The sequence below is a fragment of the Nymphalis io genome, chromosome 9 (genome assembly GCF_905147045.1).
Source record: "Nymphalis io chromosome 9, ilAglIoxx1.1, whole genome shotgun sequence".
In the NCBI taxonomy this organism is placed as follows: Eukaryota; Metazoa; Arthropoda; class Insecta; order Lepidoptera; family Nymphalidae; genus Nymphalis; species Nymphalis io.
This window is the reverse complement of record NC_065896.1, coordinates 5,847,315-5,863,268: the sequence shown is the minus strand read 5'-3', so window position 1 is coordinate 5,863,268 and position 15,954 is coordinate 5,847,315. Positions and strand designations below refer to the sequence as shown.

Here is a 15,954-nt window from a genome sequence, read left to right as displayed (position 1 = left end):
ATTTGTTGATCGTAAATTATATCACATTTATATTTGGTTAAATTAATTCACAACGTTAATTTGTTTAAAAACATTTAGAATAGTTTAAGCTTCATACTAACATTTTAAAGGACTTAGCTTTACATGTATCTTCGTTAACAAACGATTTTCGCATTGTTGATTCGAAATTCGAATGATTCAAAACGTATTCACAGGCCGCAATCATGTACCAGATTGTCGTATCATTTTCACTATTTGCTTATTATACTGTAACTGGTATCGGTTCTCGTACCGGGTAAACGATGGACTCGACTCAAGGCCGACAACCTATGAAGTCGGTTTTAGCGTGGGTAATCGGCCTAAGAGCTATGACAATATTCGCCATGTGCTCTAGCGATACGCGCGTACGCAAGCTTCGTTAGACATTGATAGAGATTGCGAACACATGACAGACTGTCATATACATTGTTCTCGTGACGTGAATGTGATGTGTTTTTGAATTAAAACCACAATGTAAATTAATGTTGATTAACAATTGTGTTCAATATTGAGGTAAATGAATAAATAATCTCGAACTAAAAGTGACAATTTCATTTAATATTATAATAATTTCTAAAGTTACTTAAAACTGCAATCGCTTCTTTTTATTTTCAATTAAATCATCAAATAACTTTTAATTTAATTTATTATTTTTTTAATAAAATTAAATGCGTCGTTCGTAATAAAATTATATAATGTAAATAAATTTAAATTTTTTATTAAGAACAAAAAAACAGTGAAGGTATGATTAAATTAATGTCTGTGTGTAAGTATATTAAAAAAAATAAGTGTATATGCTGAAGTTATAACTGCGTTTAAAATTATTGGCATATCATAATGAAACATATAAAGAAATATATATTTTGTATTAATTCATTAAAGCAATTAATAACATACCGCGTATGTGTTACAGTTATAAAAAATGCATTGACTGTTATTCTAAATGATAAAGTATACCAACAACTGAATAAAAAATACACAATGTAAATATGTGATTCGAACAAAACACGTCCATTTTAATTGATACATGTATGTTGTGGTTTTTCAGTGATAAATCGAATACGATATTAGGAAAAGTTTTCAAGGACATTTATTGAGTTTTTTTTTTTAAATAAAAAATATGGACGAGTTAAATCAAGTGCAGGCGCATAATTTGCTTGGCCTGAAAACTCAGACACCGAAGAGGAAAGACACTGCCCTAACACGAACACTACGATCATGTAAGTATATATTTACTTAAAGTAAATAATAAAACAAAATATGATCAACTTAAAGAGGTCACCTCTATTTTAAGTAACACTAGACGTGCCTTGCAATGTCATTGTGCAGCGAACCGCGGGATTTTAACTGTTATGTCTCTACAATTACACTGGCTCACTGACCTTTCACACGGGAATACGTTTCGAAGTACTAACACTTATTGTTTAATATTTAGAACTACATGATTCGGTAATAGAATTTTTGCAATTCAATTAAAAAGTTATCTCGTGTATTTAAACTGACTGTTACGAAATTTTCACAAACGATTCATCGATTGTAACTTAGGCGTGACAAATCGGTTCACCAGATATATCTCGTTTAAATCCACTCATAGCTGTAGTCTATTTAATCGTGATTAGCTTAAAACTAATAATGTTCTCTTATCAGTAAAATATATTATATTATAATAGTGAAATTATATTTGCAATTATTATATGTTATTTAGATGATATGTTAGTAAAATAAGTATATAAACGAGCGGTAGATATGTATATGGGCCAGCTGGTGGTAAGCGATGACAGTGACCTTGAATATGGTCATATGGTATCATAAAAAGAAGGTTTAGTCCCTACTAGAGTAAGGACTAACCATGTCAAAAACCCGGTATTTACCCGTATTTAAGATATCTTGCTAAGCATCTTACTTATGCTACCATACATATATATGTACGTACGCATACGTTTCTTATGTTGATTTCAAATAATTATTGATTTTGTACTATAATATAATAATAGAAAATCTAGCATTTACTAATTAAAATTTTATTTCAAGGTTGGATTTATTTTTTGAACTAAGTTTCTCTCTCATAAAGTCCTAAGCTATTCTAAATTGAGAAACGTATATCTGAATATGAATGATAAAGTAAGTTGTGTAAATAATGTGTTGTGATTGTAATGATCATTCTTTATTCTGTAAGAACAAACTCGAAACTCAAAGCAGATAACGATCGATATCAGAAAGTGATCGCATATCACATATTGACTGTTATAATAACATTTACAAAAAACAAAATAACGTATTCACCGTTTGTCAGATTCCAACAATTCACAAATACGATACGAAATGAAAGTTCTTAAGTTCTTACATATTCCTCTTTCGACGTTTTACACGTTTAATAAATATCTAATTAGGTTTTGACAACTTGACACTTTGACACTGTTTGTCGGTTCAAAGATCACGCAAAAACTACTGAACCGTTTTTGATGAAACTTTTTATGTTTGACATCCTATGATTGGAGTTTATTTTATCCCGCCACGATTATAATAAAATTGACAGGCTAGTAATATTTATATACTACCTGTTTTGTGTAATATGTAATAAAATTACTTAAATATTCATAATTATTTCTGAAACAAACTTATTGTTTCATAAAAAAAAAAACACTTGATCACATAATTGACTTGGCCGAGCGAAGCGTGTTGTATTATATTCATGATGAAATATTAAAGTAAATGTATTGATATCCATGTCATTTAATGTATATGATAATTGAGTTGTAAAAATTATGTATTTTTTATGATAAAGTTACTCGTTGTAGTCACTACAGGACTAACCTTTTCAGCGACTAAATTCGAATCCCGTTTCGGGCTAAAATATATAATATTATTGTTTGTATCTAGATATTTTTAGTAGTAACCTTGCAGTTTTACACTTTCGTCCCATAGAAATAACACTATTAAGTAAATCTATTCTCTGCTTGTATCGAACTGTTATCCCCGTGGAAAATAAAAGTAAGAGAATAGAGAGTGTACGCATATTTGTACAAACGCTAATGCAATATAATCTTAAATACGCAGATTGCTAATCTATGTTGAAAATGGCCGACATCAGGAGAATATCGTCCTCATAAAGTGTACGTAAAATGTCATAGTGTATTTACGAGTTCTATCTATTTTATTACATATCTTAAATAGGGCGAGCTCTCATCGTACTTTATCAGTAGTTCAAGGTTAAGGCTTACGAAGAAAATCACTGTCAATCAACTTCTTGTATATAAGGGCATTGGAGTAAAGATAAAAAACGTGTGAGTAACCACGCATAGAAATTTCTAGAATATTTAAGCATTATTTAATATTTCTACCGATTTAAACTATGAACGACTTTATTTAAAATATTAGTATATGCTCAGTAATATCAGAATCGACCAACCCGATTTAAAAAATAAGTGGATAGCACATTTAATGAAAAATTTTATAAGCGTCCTAATTTTTGAAACAATTACCAAACGTATTTATCCAAATTAAGCAGCTTAAACATGTAGATGGTAATAATTCGTCTTATATAAATAATAATGCGTACATGTTCAGTTTCAAATTAAATGATTATCTACCGAAACCCTGGCCTTTAACATTGGTGTTTAATTATTCAACTATTACAACGCGATATCTCTAAAATATAAAATTTATATTTATATATATAAAATATTACATATATATAAAATTTATAATACAATTCAATTCAATTTATTTATATAATTCTTTTGCATGTGTGCATGTCACTGAACTCCAAAACGGCTGAACCGATATTGATATTTTTTTTATGTTTTTAATGGTTTAGATTGGACCTTGGTGCTGCGATCGGGTGCCAGAACTTTTTTTAATAAAAAATAATAATGTTCTTATTAAACACCTAAGCTATCGTGATCGGTATTATATATATTTTTATAATTACTTAAGTGAAAAATTTGTTCAGAGTTCAATACTCGACACTTAGGCTGATAACAATAACAAGAATACAAATATAACTACCATATAATTATGTGGTATCTTGATCGCTTTTCCACTAAATAAGATATAATAAAGCTTCAATAGCGCAATGGTATATATGCGGCCAAAGGATGTAAAACTCGCAGGTTCGATTCCGACTACTATTGTCATTCCGCTCCAAATACAAGCTTTACTCTTAATTGGAGCAGTAAATAGGAATATTAGTAATTCCTTGAAATGGATATTATTAATATTCTTAAAAAATAATAAAATACGATTACTTACATAAAAGAATAAATAAGTTACAAATAATAATTATTTGTTTTTATTTAGATTAGTTTTTGTGGGTGATAACCTTCTATCTAGCTGTCGTAAAGTAGAGATAAAAATAAGTAGCTATAGTATACAATCCACTATTCGATATTGTTCCAGTTCCACAACCAGACATTTTTCATTGCCAATAAAACTGAAGTTACCTAGTTGAACTGATAAAACTTATCGATATTGTACAGCTCTTTTCATTGGCAATTCATTCAATTCAATGTATCTGGTTATACTGAACTGGAAATTTCAAAGTTATTTACAATAAATATAATTATAAAATGATTAATAAAAATTGTAAGTAAATGTAAAGTTCTTCTTAGAATTATATAATAAATACCAAAAAATCTGATATTAACATAAAACAAAGAAAAAAGATATTTTGATGTCTGAATCCAGACTAATAAAAAAGTTACTGACTTGACAGAAGGACATTATTATATAATATGTGTAATCCTCCCTATTACACTCTTAAAATTAAAATTTCCTAAAAGCTTTCTAGATTCAATCGTTTCGGCTGTGCGTTAAAAATGATACAGGTTTAACGATTTACGATAAGTATATGTATATATCATTGTTTACAGTAACAGTCTGTGAATGTCCCACTGCTGGGCTAAGCCTCCTCTCCCTTTTTAGGAGAAGGTTTGGTGCTTATTTCACCACGCTGCTCTAATGCGGATTGGTGGAATATACATGTGGCAAAGTTTCAGTGAAATTAGACTCACGCAGATTTCCTCACGATGTTTTCCTTCACCGTCAAACACGAGATAAATTATAATAACAAATTAAGCACATGAAAATTCAGTGGTGCTTGCCCGGGTCTAAACCCACGATCATCGGTTAAGATTCACCCGTTCTTACCACTAGGCCATCTCGCTTTCATCATATCATTGTTTGTTAGCTATTTATTTAAGTTTTGTAATATATTGTTTGGTTGCGAGATGAAAATGTGCCATGTTTGTATTGATATGATGTTTAGATAACGTGATATCAGTTGCAAACGGACGTTCGCGGTTCAAATCAAAGGCTTATCAATGTTGTAAATTATCTTATCAAGATCATAGTATATAAAGGAAGGATGTATTCTTACCTATATTATATATACATCACATTAACAATTATGTAATGAAACTGAATAAAATAGATTTGATTCTAATATATTTCATCGAGTATTTATGAAAAAAACAATTTAATAACTTTTACTTTTAATGTAATCTTTAAACACAAACATATTTTTATGTACATTAGAAATAAATATGACTAAATTTTAATGTACTTTTATAATTGAATGCGCAAATTGATCGTTAAATTCCTTACACACACACACTCATATAAACTAACATTATGCGAATTGTATGCGAGAGAATTAATGGCAAAAGCAAAATGTAAAATATATTTTTAATTAGAATGAGATAAAAAATGTTTTAAACAGTTATCTTAGTACTAAGATTCGACATAAAACCTAATATTTTTAATAAACTTACATATCAACACTCAATAAACAATAGTAATAAATAATTATATAATTCCAATGAAAATAACACACTCGTACCTACAGAATATAAACGATAAAGTCAATTCAACTAATCTGTATGCATGAATAGGCGAAAACAAAAACTAATTACCCGTAACATACGTATTTTGTTGCAATTTTCAGAGACAAAACTCTTATAGAATCTCGTGTATGTTTTATACTTTTGACAGCATTCGCTTGGAAAGCGTACGGTCAGACAGTTTTCTTTCCGACTAATCTATCGAACAATTTAGGATATAGAAGTATACAATTTTATATAAGTAAATTTAAAATTGATATAAAACAAATTGTATATCAATATAATTTCAAATCAATTGAATAAGTAGTTTTGCATCAATCCAAAAAAAATCACACAAACAAAACATACTTCTATGTGATATTAGTATATTTATTCACTTCATTTCAAAGTTACCATTTTTGAAAAAAAAAATGGTTATTCAAAATATATAAATAATTAATAAAAAACATATTACGAAATAATTTTCAGGTTGCATCATACCACAGCGTTATATTCTAGGAGTGATGGGACTCCTAGGTGTATGCAATGCCTATACAATGAGAGTTTGTCTTAATTTAGCCATAACACAGATGGTCAATAGAACGAAAAATGGAATGGAACACTTTGATCCAAATGCCTGTCCTAGTGACGAAGAAGTTGGCGGAAATGCAACAACTATTCTACGACCAGTAAGCGATAACTTTGTTTTAAATAAAGTAAATGGCCCTCTTAAAGAACTTTTTGGACTGTATTGTTTTTGAAACATACTATGAGGCAAATATTATAATGTAGATTATTTTTTTAAGCAAGTCAATACTTACTAAGTCAAAGCTTTATTTAAAATACTTATGGGCAAACTGTCTGCAAATTCCGATAAACGCTTAGAAATAAAACTGAAAATTTAATAAAAAGCAAGAAAATGTCAAACTGTTATTTATACCGCTTTTATATTGCTTTGCAGTACGCAACATTTGACTGGGATGAGAAAACACAAGGACTTATCCTGAGTGGGTTCTACTATGGCTACGCCGCTACTCAAGTACCCGGTGGTTATTTGGCAGAAAAATTTGGAGGTAAATGGACCTTGGGAATTGGTCTACTTAGCACTGCCCTCTTCACATTCCTAACGCCAATCGTCATTAGGGCAGGGGGTGCCACTTGGCTCTTCATTCTACGTGTTCTGCAAGGAATGGGAGAGGTAAATTTACTGTTTTAAATTTCAGATATTGATAATCAATCGTATTTTGTCAAAGAGAAAAGTTTAATTTGCTAAATTAAAATATAATTATTCTTTACAAAATAAATATTTACTTTTACAGGGTCCAACGATGCCGGCTCTCATGATAATGTTGGCAAGGTGGGTGCCACCACACGAAAGATCTTTTCAAGGGGCGTTAGTGTTTGGAGGAGCTCAAATAGGAAATATTTTCGGCTCTTTTATGTCTGGCGTTTTATTATCTGATGGTAGAGACTGGGCGTATGTATTTTATTTCTTTGGTGGGTTCGGCCTTCTATGGTTTACATTGTGGGTAAGTTTAACAAATGCGGTTTTCTGTGATTCAATATATACCTGAATAAATAATAAATCATTTATAATCAGTATATTATGTGGGTAATGTTTTATATATTTGATTACTGAGGAAATATGTTTAAATTTAAAAACATTGTAATGTTTAAAATTGAAAACAATTTAAAACATTCCTCTCATTCCTCTTATACCTCATTATTCTTGCGATATATTCCCTCGCTGCCAAATTCAACATGAACTCTAAGCACAAACTTACAACTTGCAGAACTCAGTGAATTATGGCTTGAACGAGCTTTATTTAAAATTTACTAACCTTTAGCCGCTGCCTTCATTCCTATATTAATAAATATTAGTACTTTATTCAGCGATATTAAAACTACAATATTAATTTTTTTTATAAAAGTCCTTTAGAAAAAAATATATAGCTTAATTATAAGTAGAAATTATTATTTATAAAAAATCAAAATATTTTTTAGAGTCTCCTGTGCTACAGTACACCAAACACCCATCCCTATATATCAAAGAAGGAACTGAATTATTTAAATAAAAACGTCACGACAGCAGAAAATATTACAACAAAGGATCCTGTACCTTGGAAAGGAATATTACGATCAGCTTCAGTATGGGCGCTCGTATGGGCCGCTGTAAGATATCTTATTCTATTTTTACATGAAATATTTTATTGCAAATATTTTCTTTTTTCTCTAACGCACTGATACCTAATTTTTTATTTAATATGACGCTTATTACACAACTATTTTATTAGTGTTTTTGTGGTCGTCTCTTTTATATAGAGTTCAGGTATTTATGGATTTCATTATGGTACACATGTAAACATAATACGGAGCAATAAGTCGTTATTCTTTTTTTAACTTCATCTGCCATAAATAAAATAAAAACTTCGTAATTTAATGTTTAATGAAACATTGTAATGCCAGTTGGATTACATTTGATGCCTAATATAACCATTCATAACAAAATAAACATAAAGTCTTCATCATCATCTTAGTAAATTCCTTCACATACGAATAGTTTAGAATGCAAAAGTGTTGTTATTTCCAATGAACAAACCATTTTGAATTCTAACTTAAAGCTTTTAAATATATTTTGCTTTGTTTAAAAATTAAACACGTACGTTTAAGGTGTGGTATAGGGATTTAATACGGCTGTATTTTGCTTAGGAATTACTTCTGTTATACAATATCCACGCTTGTACGTTTGTTTTAGTCTTTACCGAACTTTGCAATTCAAAAGTTTTGTATGCTCGAAGCTCGTTGAACTAAGCATTGTAATTTTCACATATTTCGCTTATTTGCTTGCGGTCATGTACAGTCGTGTTGACAGTTGTACGAGTAAGTACAGTCAATTGAAAACGAGTATGTTTATAGTATTTTTAGTGTATTGACATACATAAGTTTAACTCTATTTCGTTGTTTAATGTGTTATTAAGAAACCAAATTGAGAAGTAACCAAAAAGATATTGTGAATATTTAGTGTGTTAGTTATTTTATATAGTTTAATATTTAATATTTAATTTATTTTTTACGGACTTATCCTTAAAAGTGATCTTCATTCATTCAAACCGTAGAATACTGGGATTAATAGTTAAATTATTCTCTTTAAAACTTGACTGCCTCGCTGTTCTAGTGACTAGGTAATAAGGCTCGGTAGGCATACCTCTAGGTCCTGCATTCAAACCCTGGGTAGAGCCAGTAGAATATTGTTTTCAATACCATATCGAAATTTAAAAGTTGTCATTTTTAACATTCCATTGAGAAGCACTTAAAGGCTGTAGTTCTTCGCCTAAAATGAAATTTCATATATGTTCTAATTCATATATTATTTTAAAGCTAATAATTACAAGGGAAGTAAAAATAATTCAAGAGATCACTCCGCTAGATAGTCTTGAAATAGTGATTACCTATTTAAAACTATTTATTTATAGGGCCTCATTATATATTCTAAAAGCGTTTCACACACGGCTTTATATTCAGATACAAAGGTTTTATTTTGATGTTAATTCGCCAGCTTATTACGGGGATTACGTAATGATTTTTATAGCTTGACAGACCTTGGTTTGTATATTGTATGCACATTAGTTGCACGACGATATTTTAAGTGCCAAGGGTTTTGAAGTCACTATAATGTATACTGGTTTAATCTAGTCAGTATAATGTATACTGGTTAAATCCGGTTAAATGTTTTGTATATGTTTTTCGATTGTCATAATTTAGTATTGAAATAAAATTAAAAGCGTTAATAAAATTGTATTGTTGGATGTTGATTAACAATAAGAAAAAAATTCTCTAAAAAAAATTAGTTTTTATGTTATTATATTGTAAAAATGACGTAAGGTTACGTTACAAAAAATGATATCACCATAATATATTTCTATGAAAAATGGTTGGAAATAAATAAGTGACTAAAATAATATTATATGTACCACTATATTTTTTCGCAGTGTTCAATAAAACACAAAGCGAGCAAAAGAACGAAGCAATTTACATAATACACGCTTTGCTCGGTTTCGCAATATAGTATAAGCTAGCGGGTATTCACCTTGTCACAGAAGTATTTAGATTTATATAGAGATGAAAACTTTAATTAACTAGCCTTATATAGCTAGCTAAATTTATTAAAGGTCTTAAATGTCTTTATGGTTCTAATTTATAAGCCAGATTCCGATAATTAAAATCCCGGCACTTACAAATAAAGGTCACTGGATTAACAAAGAATTCTCCGTAGCTGCTTGAAGTTAAGAAGGTTGAAATAATACAGGGTCTCCTGTAAAGCCATTAGTTCTGCACCTGATCTCTCTCCGGTCAAGTTGTATTTTCGTCCCATTTAACTATTAGAGTAGTTCTAAAGTGAGTTAATAGATAGTACAGCTACGCTGTGCGCACACTTGTATACAATAATATGAGGATAGTCTGTAACAGTAGCTTTATTATTATTGTTTCATAAAGGTGTTATGTTTATCTTCTAAATATGAAGAATTAATAAATAAAATATTTATCGGATTTAATTTCGGGATTTTAATTATCGGAATCTGGCTTATAAAATAGAACCATCAAGAAAAACCTTTAAAAAATTTAGCTATTTATATAAGGGTAGCTAGTTTAAATTTCATGTTAATTTTTTTTAAATAAAATAAGTTTATTATACTGTCGACGATTATACAAATGACGGAAGAGCTTTGAGTTAGTATACGTTCAATTGTTATTTTGTTCGCTTACCCTTTTCCCAACATATTTAGGGTCGGCACAATTATATAATACTGTAAGGAAAATAATTTAGCAGACTTGATGCCATAGGGGTTGTTGAGCAGCTAATGCAGCAAATACTGGTGGTAGGGCTTTGTGTAAGCTCGTCTGGGTAGGTACCACCCACTCATCAGATATTCTACCGCAAAACAGCAATACTTGATATTGTTGTGTTCCGGTTTGAAGGGTGAGTGAGCCAGTGTAATTACAGGCACAAGGGACATAAAATCTTAGTTCCCAAGGTTGGTGGCGCATTGGATATGTAAGCGACGGTTGACATTTCTTACAATGCCAATGTCTAAGAGCGTTGGTGACCACTTACCATCAGGTGGCCCATATGCTCGTCCGCCTTCCTATTCTATAAAAAAAAAAAAAAATGCTGTAATGCTGTTATTATTAGATGATTGATTGATGCATGGCCTTAGGCCTCTATTATGGCATGCACGCGTTTAAATGGGCTAGCTCTATTCTATATTGCCGGAAACAACACGGCCAAATGCGAATAATTTCAATAAATATATCAACAGTTGTCGATATACATATGTATATCGAAACAATCAATTAAACATTAGCAAAACTGATAACTTAAGTGTTTGAAAAAAATATAATCTGTAAAGAAAAAATATAATATAGTAACTGTTTTTGTCTAATATACGTTATTGGTTTGAAATAAAGTGAGATAAAAATTCTAGTATTTTTCCCAGCGATATTGATGCTATCTGGAACATTTTGGCAGCCAAGTAATTGAAACCATAAATCAAAAATATCGAATTTACTTTCAACTAGATAGCTTCAATAAATTGTAGTCACATATAATAGATTTTATAACAGTATGAAAATAGTTTCGTAACCTTTCAAGTATTATTTTATTGAAAAATCTACCTAGTGAGTCGTTTCTATCTGGAAGGTATATTACACGATATAAAATCTTTTTGCAATGTCGACTGCTAAAAACAAGGCCAGTTGCTTATTTCACACTATTCCATAGGGAGCCGCAATTCTTTCTTTTACCTCTGGACACGAGATTAATTAAAAATATATATAGACGTGAAAACGAAGTGGCTCTTGCGCGAAATTAAACCCATTCAATCTTTGGATGATGGTTCTCCTGGCCACATAACACAATTAAAAATGTTAAAAAAAATTATTAACGTAATAAATCTATATTTTACATACATAAATAACTATAATGTCGTGTTTTCCGAAGATAAATTACATAGAACATTCAAAAAAATATAAATTATTCATTAACACAGCAGAGTGAAACTAATAAATTACACTCAAGTCAATAATAGAAATCGACTTGAGGTGTTCACGGTTGTAAAAGATAAATTTATATCACCTTCCATTTTTAAAAACTTCGTGGGTTCATTTGTTAAATTTATTAGTAATAAAATCATTTCAGGTTGGCCACGACTGGGGATACTACACAATGGTGACAGATTTACCGAAGTACTCTCATGATGTGCTCAAATTCAATATTGCAACAACAGGAACCCTTACTGCGTTACCTTATATAGCTATGTGGGTTTCCTCTTTCGTATTTGGCTTCGTTTGTGATTTTTGTATCAAGAAAGGCTGGCATACGATTAAAACTGGAAGAATCATTCACACTACTATAGGTTTGTTGCTTTAAATAACGTAATAACTTAAAGTTATATGGCTAAGTGACTTTATGTTTATGTGTGTGTGTGTGTGTGTGTGTGTGTGATTGTTTTTTATAATGCAAAATGTATTTAATGTGTTTATATGATTATTAAGGGCACTGATAGTAGGAATTTGTACAAGATTGTAATTTTTTTAGTTATCATACCGTCAAACGGCAATTATATTCCAATTATCCCAGGCAATAAATTGACGGGGTCTAGAATCTATTTCCATTACATTTAATTATTAAAGTCGCCTTCTACAACTTTTCGCGCCTATCTTAAAAACGTCTATGGGGAGATTGTATCTGTTTCACCAATAAACAAATTGGCTTACGGAGAAGGTTTAAAGTATACCCATAAATAATAAATATTTTGTTTTATTTTATTAAAAAGATAGGCGGATGGTCAAATAGACAACTAAAATTAATGTAATATATAATAACTTAATGTAATCGAAATTTAAATTTATAATTTCAGCCGCGACTGGACCCGCAATTTGTATTATTCTAGCATCCTACGCCGGATGTGACCGTGTCGCTGCAATGGTTTATTTCATTCTCTCTATGGCTCTCATGGGAGGATTTTACAGTGGAATGAAGGTAATAATGTATATATATATATGTATGTACAGATTGACCCAAAACTGTTTAATATGCATTGATCGATTCAATGCATATTGAACTGTCACTATAATGCCTACTGACTGCCTCTTTGGTCTAGTGACCAGATATGAGGCCGCAAATCCCGAGGTCCTAGGTTCAAATCCCCAGTCGGGTCGTTAAAAAAGTTATTGAGGTTTTGAGTCTTGAAGTTGGAAGTGTATACACTCCTGTACCTCGAAAGTACGTAATATCGTTCAGTTCCTGCGCCTAAACTCTTTCGGGTCATGCAATCCCATAGGATTGTATTACGACATGACGTTTACTAGTGTATACATTATTGATATATGATTGAGTTTATACAACATATGTTTTTATAGATTAATTCTCATCCATCATCCAACATCCCAGTAGGTCGGTCTTAGAAAGTTGGTAGTGTTAAAATTCCCTTCCCTCGAAAACACATGCACCTAATCTTTCTCCAGTCATGTCATGTGTAATTTTCGATCGATATGCACGAAATATAATAGCGCACATATGCACGAACTCATGTATTTACTATTTTATTCACAAATATGTTATATGATTAGTTAGTTATATTAACTTATAATGCTGACGTATAGTCAATCTATTTCAAACTCAGAATGTTTTACTTTAAGTAGTATTAGTTCAAACATTTCAAGTATTTCGCACCTATTTAGTTTGCTAAAACGAATTCTTTTATTTTTGTTTCGATACATTTTATAAATATCGGATATCACTATTCGTCAATTGCTTACCCTTTTTGCGGTCGACGTAATATATGTTAAAAGATTGCTAGAAAAATAATTTGGCAAACTTTTAATACCGGCCGCTTGCCAGACGCTAACCCTTAGGAATGCTTTTGTTTTTCCGTTGTATCCGCTGTCCGAAGACCAAACCGTGGCCGAATATACTCGTTTAAAACAAAAAGTTTCTCAAAGTCAACTTTTACAACACACACGGGTTAAAATGACGAGGCTCTATTCTACCCAGCCGGAAATTATATTGCTTCGGCAACAGGAAACTTTTATCCTAACTATATTACATCCTATTACAAATGTAAAAGTTTATTTAGTTCTTTGTTTATGTCTATTTAACTGATCATCATTAAATTTCGCATACACGTTCTCAGGGGTACACAAAAGGACACCTGACCCTCACACGCGGGCGACGCTAGTTAATAATATATGTAATATCTGCGTAGGTGAACGCGTTGGATCTCGCGCCGAATTATGCCGGTTCGCTCACATCGCTCGTCAATACAACATCTACCTTCGCGGGAATTGTGACACCGTACCTTATTGGGTTATTGACACCTGACGTAAGTATCACATCTATATTTAGATTGTATTTTAATAATAACGACGCTGGAACGTTTTATTCTTTTATTCTTTTAATTCTTGATTTGAACTTTCTTGTCTGTAAAATAAAAGCCTTACGAAATATTGTTTTTTAATTCTTATTTAAAGATTTCAGACTATGTAATAAGTTACTTGTGAACTGTGATAATTTTTTACATAATAAGAATATTATAAGGCCTGAAAGTAAAAAAAAATGGATGAAAACATTTTTACGCAAAACAAAACGTTAAAAAAATTAAATATTTTTGTCTTTTAATTATTGTTTTAATGACATAAGTTCTATAGTCTAACAAGTTGTGTGTATGTAATTTTTACAGTCAACTCTGGTACAATGGCGCGTGGCATTCTGGGTGTGCTTTGCGGTGCTAGTGGGAACCAACGTGGTTTACTGTATCTGGGCAGACGGTGAACAACAATGGTGGGATGATGTTCGCAAATTCGGTTACCCACCAGGCTGGAAACATGGACCCCTCATACCTGACGAGCCGGAACAACCCGAGTCAGTCAGATTATCTAGTAAAAAGGCATCAGACGACGCGTTTTAGACTTAAATATTTACTATATAAAACACGTGACATATCATAGTTACTTAATTATCAAATATTTTTAAGTACAACCATCCGAAGATGCTTCTCGTGTACGTTATTCACTTATTTCATTTGTTTTTCTGAAGATGGTAGGATCTAAGAAATTCTACACTTCAAAATTTTGGGAATAAAAAAATTACGTCAAATTAATTTTGTCGACAATACCACCGATGCTTTGAATAAAGAGTTATTTTTTTATATATTTAAACAATGAGCTGATACATATAAAAGCAGTACAAATATCAATTAAGGTTAAATAGTATTTGCTAGTCAGGATTTCATTGATGACAGTAAAGTGTTAAAACATTACGACCGGTTTTTGACAAATCAAACAGTATCACATTGTATTAACGCTGATCAACATTTTTAAGGCTACGTATTATAATCGTACAGTCATTTAAATCTTATACTTTTTTAGCTTAGTTTTACAATATTCGATTGACAATACATTAGGCAATGATACTCCAAGACATATTTAATATCTGATAGGGAATATAATTTAAATAAATAAATAAAATAACATAAATTTGCATTTCTTTTCCAATCCCAATATATAATACTAATCATAGTTCTTTTTTTTAATTAGATTAATCAAGAGTCAATATATTTAATGTCAGAAATTCTAAAAATATATGTATAAATATTAATTGTATATAATTTATGGAAATATAATTTAGTTACTACCTAATCTGTATCGAAATATATTTTGGATTTAATCAATAATTAATTTGTATTTTTAAGTTAAATGGCCTTTCAAAAACCGGTTACATGTCCAAGGTATAATGTCTTAAATACTCCTGGTGTAATGTAGATAATATCTGAATAATTATGTACATAATATTAAAGTGAGAGAGAATTTTAAAAAATAAAATATATGGAAGAAGAAATCGTTTTATTTATTGTTAAGATATGCTTCGATATGGATAAAATGAAAAATAATAAGTACATGTAATAGCACATGGTCTAGTGGTTAGAACGCGTGAATCTTAACCGATGATCGTCAGTTTTCACCACTGAATTTTCATGTGCTTAATTTGTGTTAATAATTCATCTCGTGCTTGACGGTGAAGGAAAATATCGTGAGGAAACCTGCATGTGCCTAATTTCAT

At 30.6% G+C, this 15,954-nt stretch overlaps 1 protein-coding gene across 1 annotated transcript; it reads left to right on the top strand.

Moving 5' to 3' along the window:
* The first annotated feature begins 377 nt into the window (after positions 1-377).
* LOC126770787 (putative inorganic phosphate cotransporter) lies at positions 378-15,718 on the top strand. Its single transcript, XM_050490348.1, has 10 exons — positions 378-531; positions 1,067-1,238; positions 6,327-6,526; positions 6,799-7,035; positions 7,157-7,366; positions 7,842-8,009; positions 12,034-12,250; positions 12,755-12,876; positions 14,102-14,218; positions 14,576-15,718. The coding sequence occupies exons 2-10, from the start codon at positions 1,139-1,141 to the stop codon at positions 14,801-14,803; spliced, it is 1,599 nt and encodes a 532-aa protein (XP_050346305.1). The 5' UTR covers positions 378-531; positions 1,067-1,138; the 3' UTR covers positions 14,804-15,718.
* The last annotated feature ends 236 nt before the right edge of the window (positions 15,719-15,954 follow it).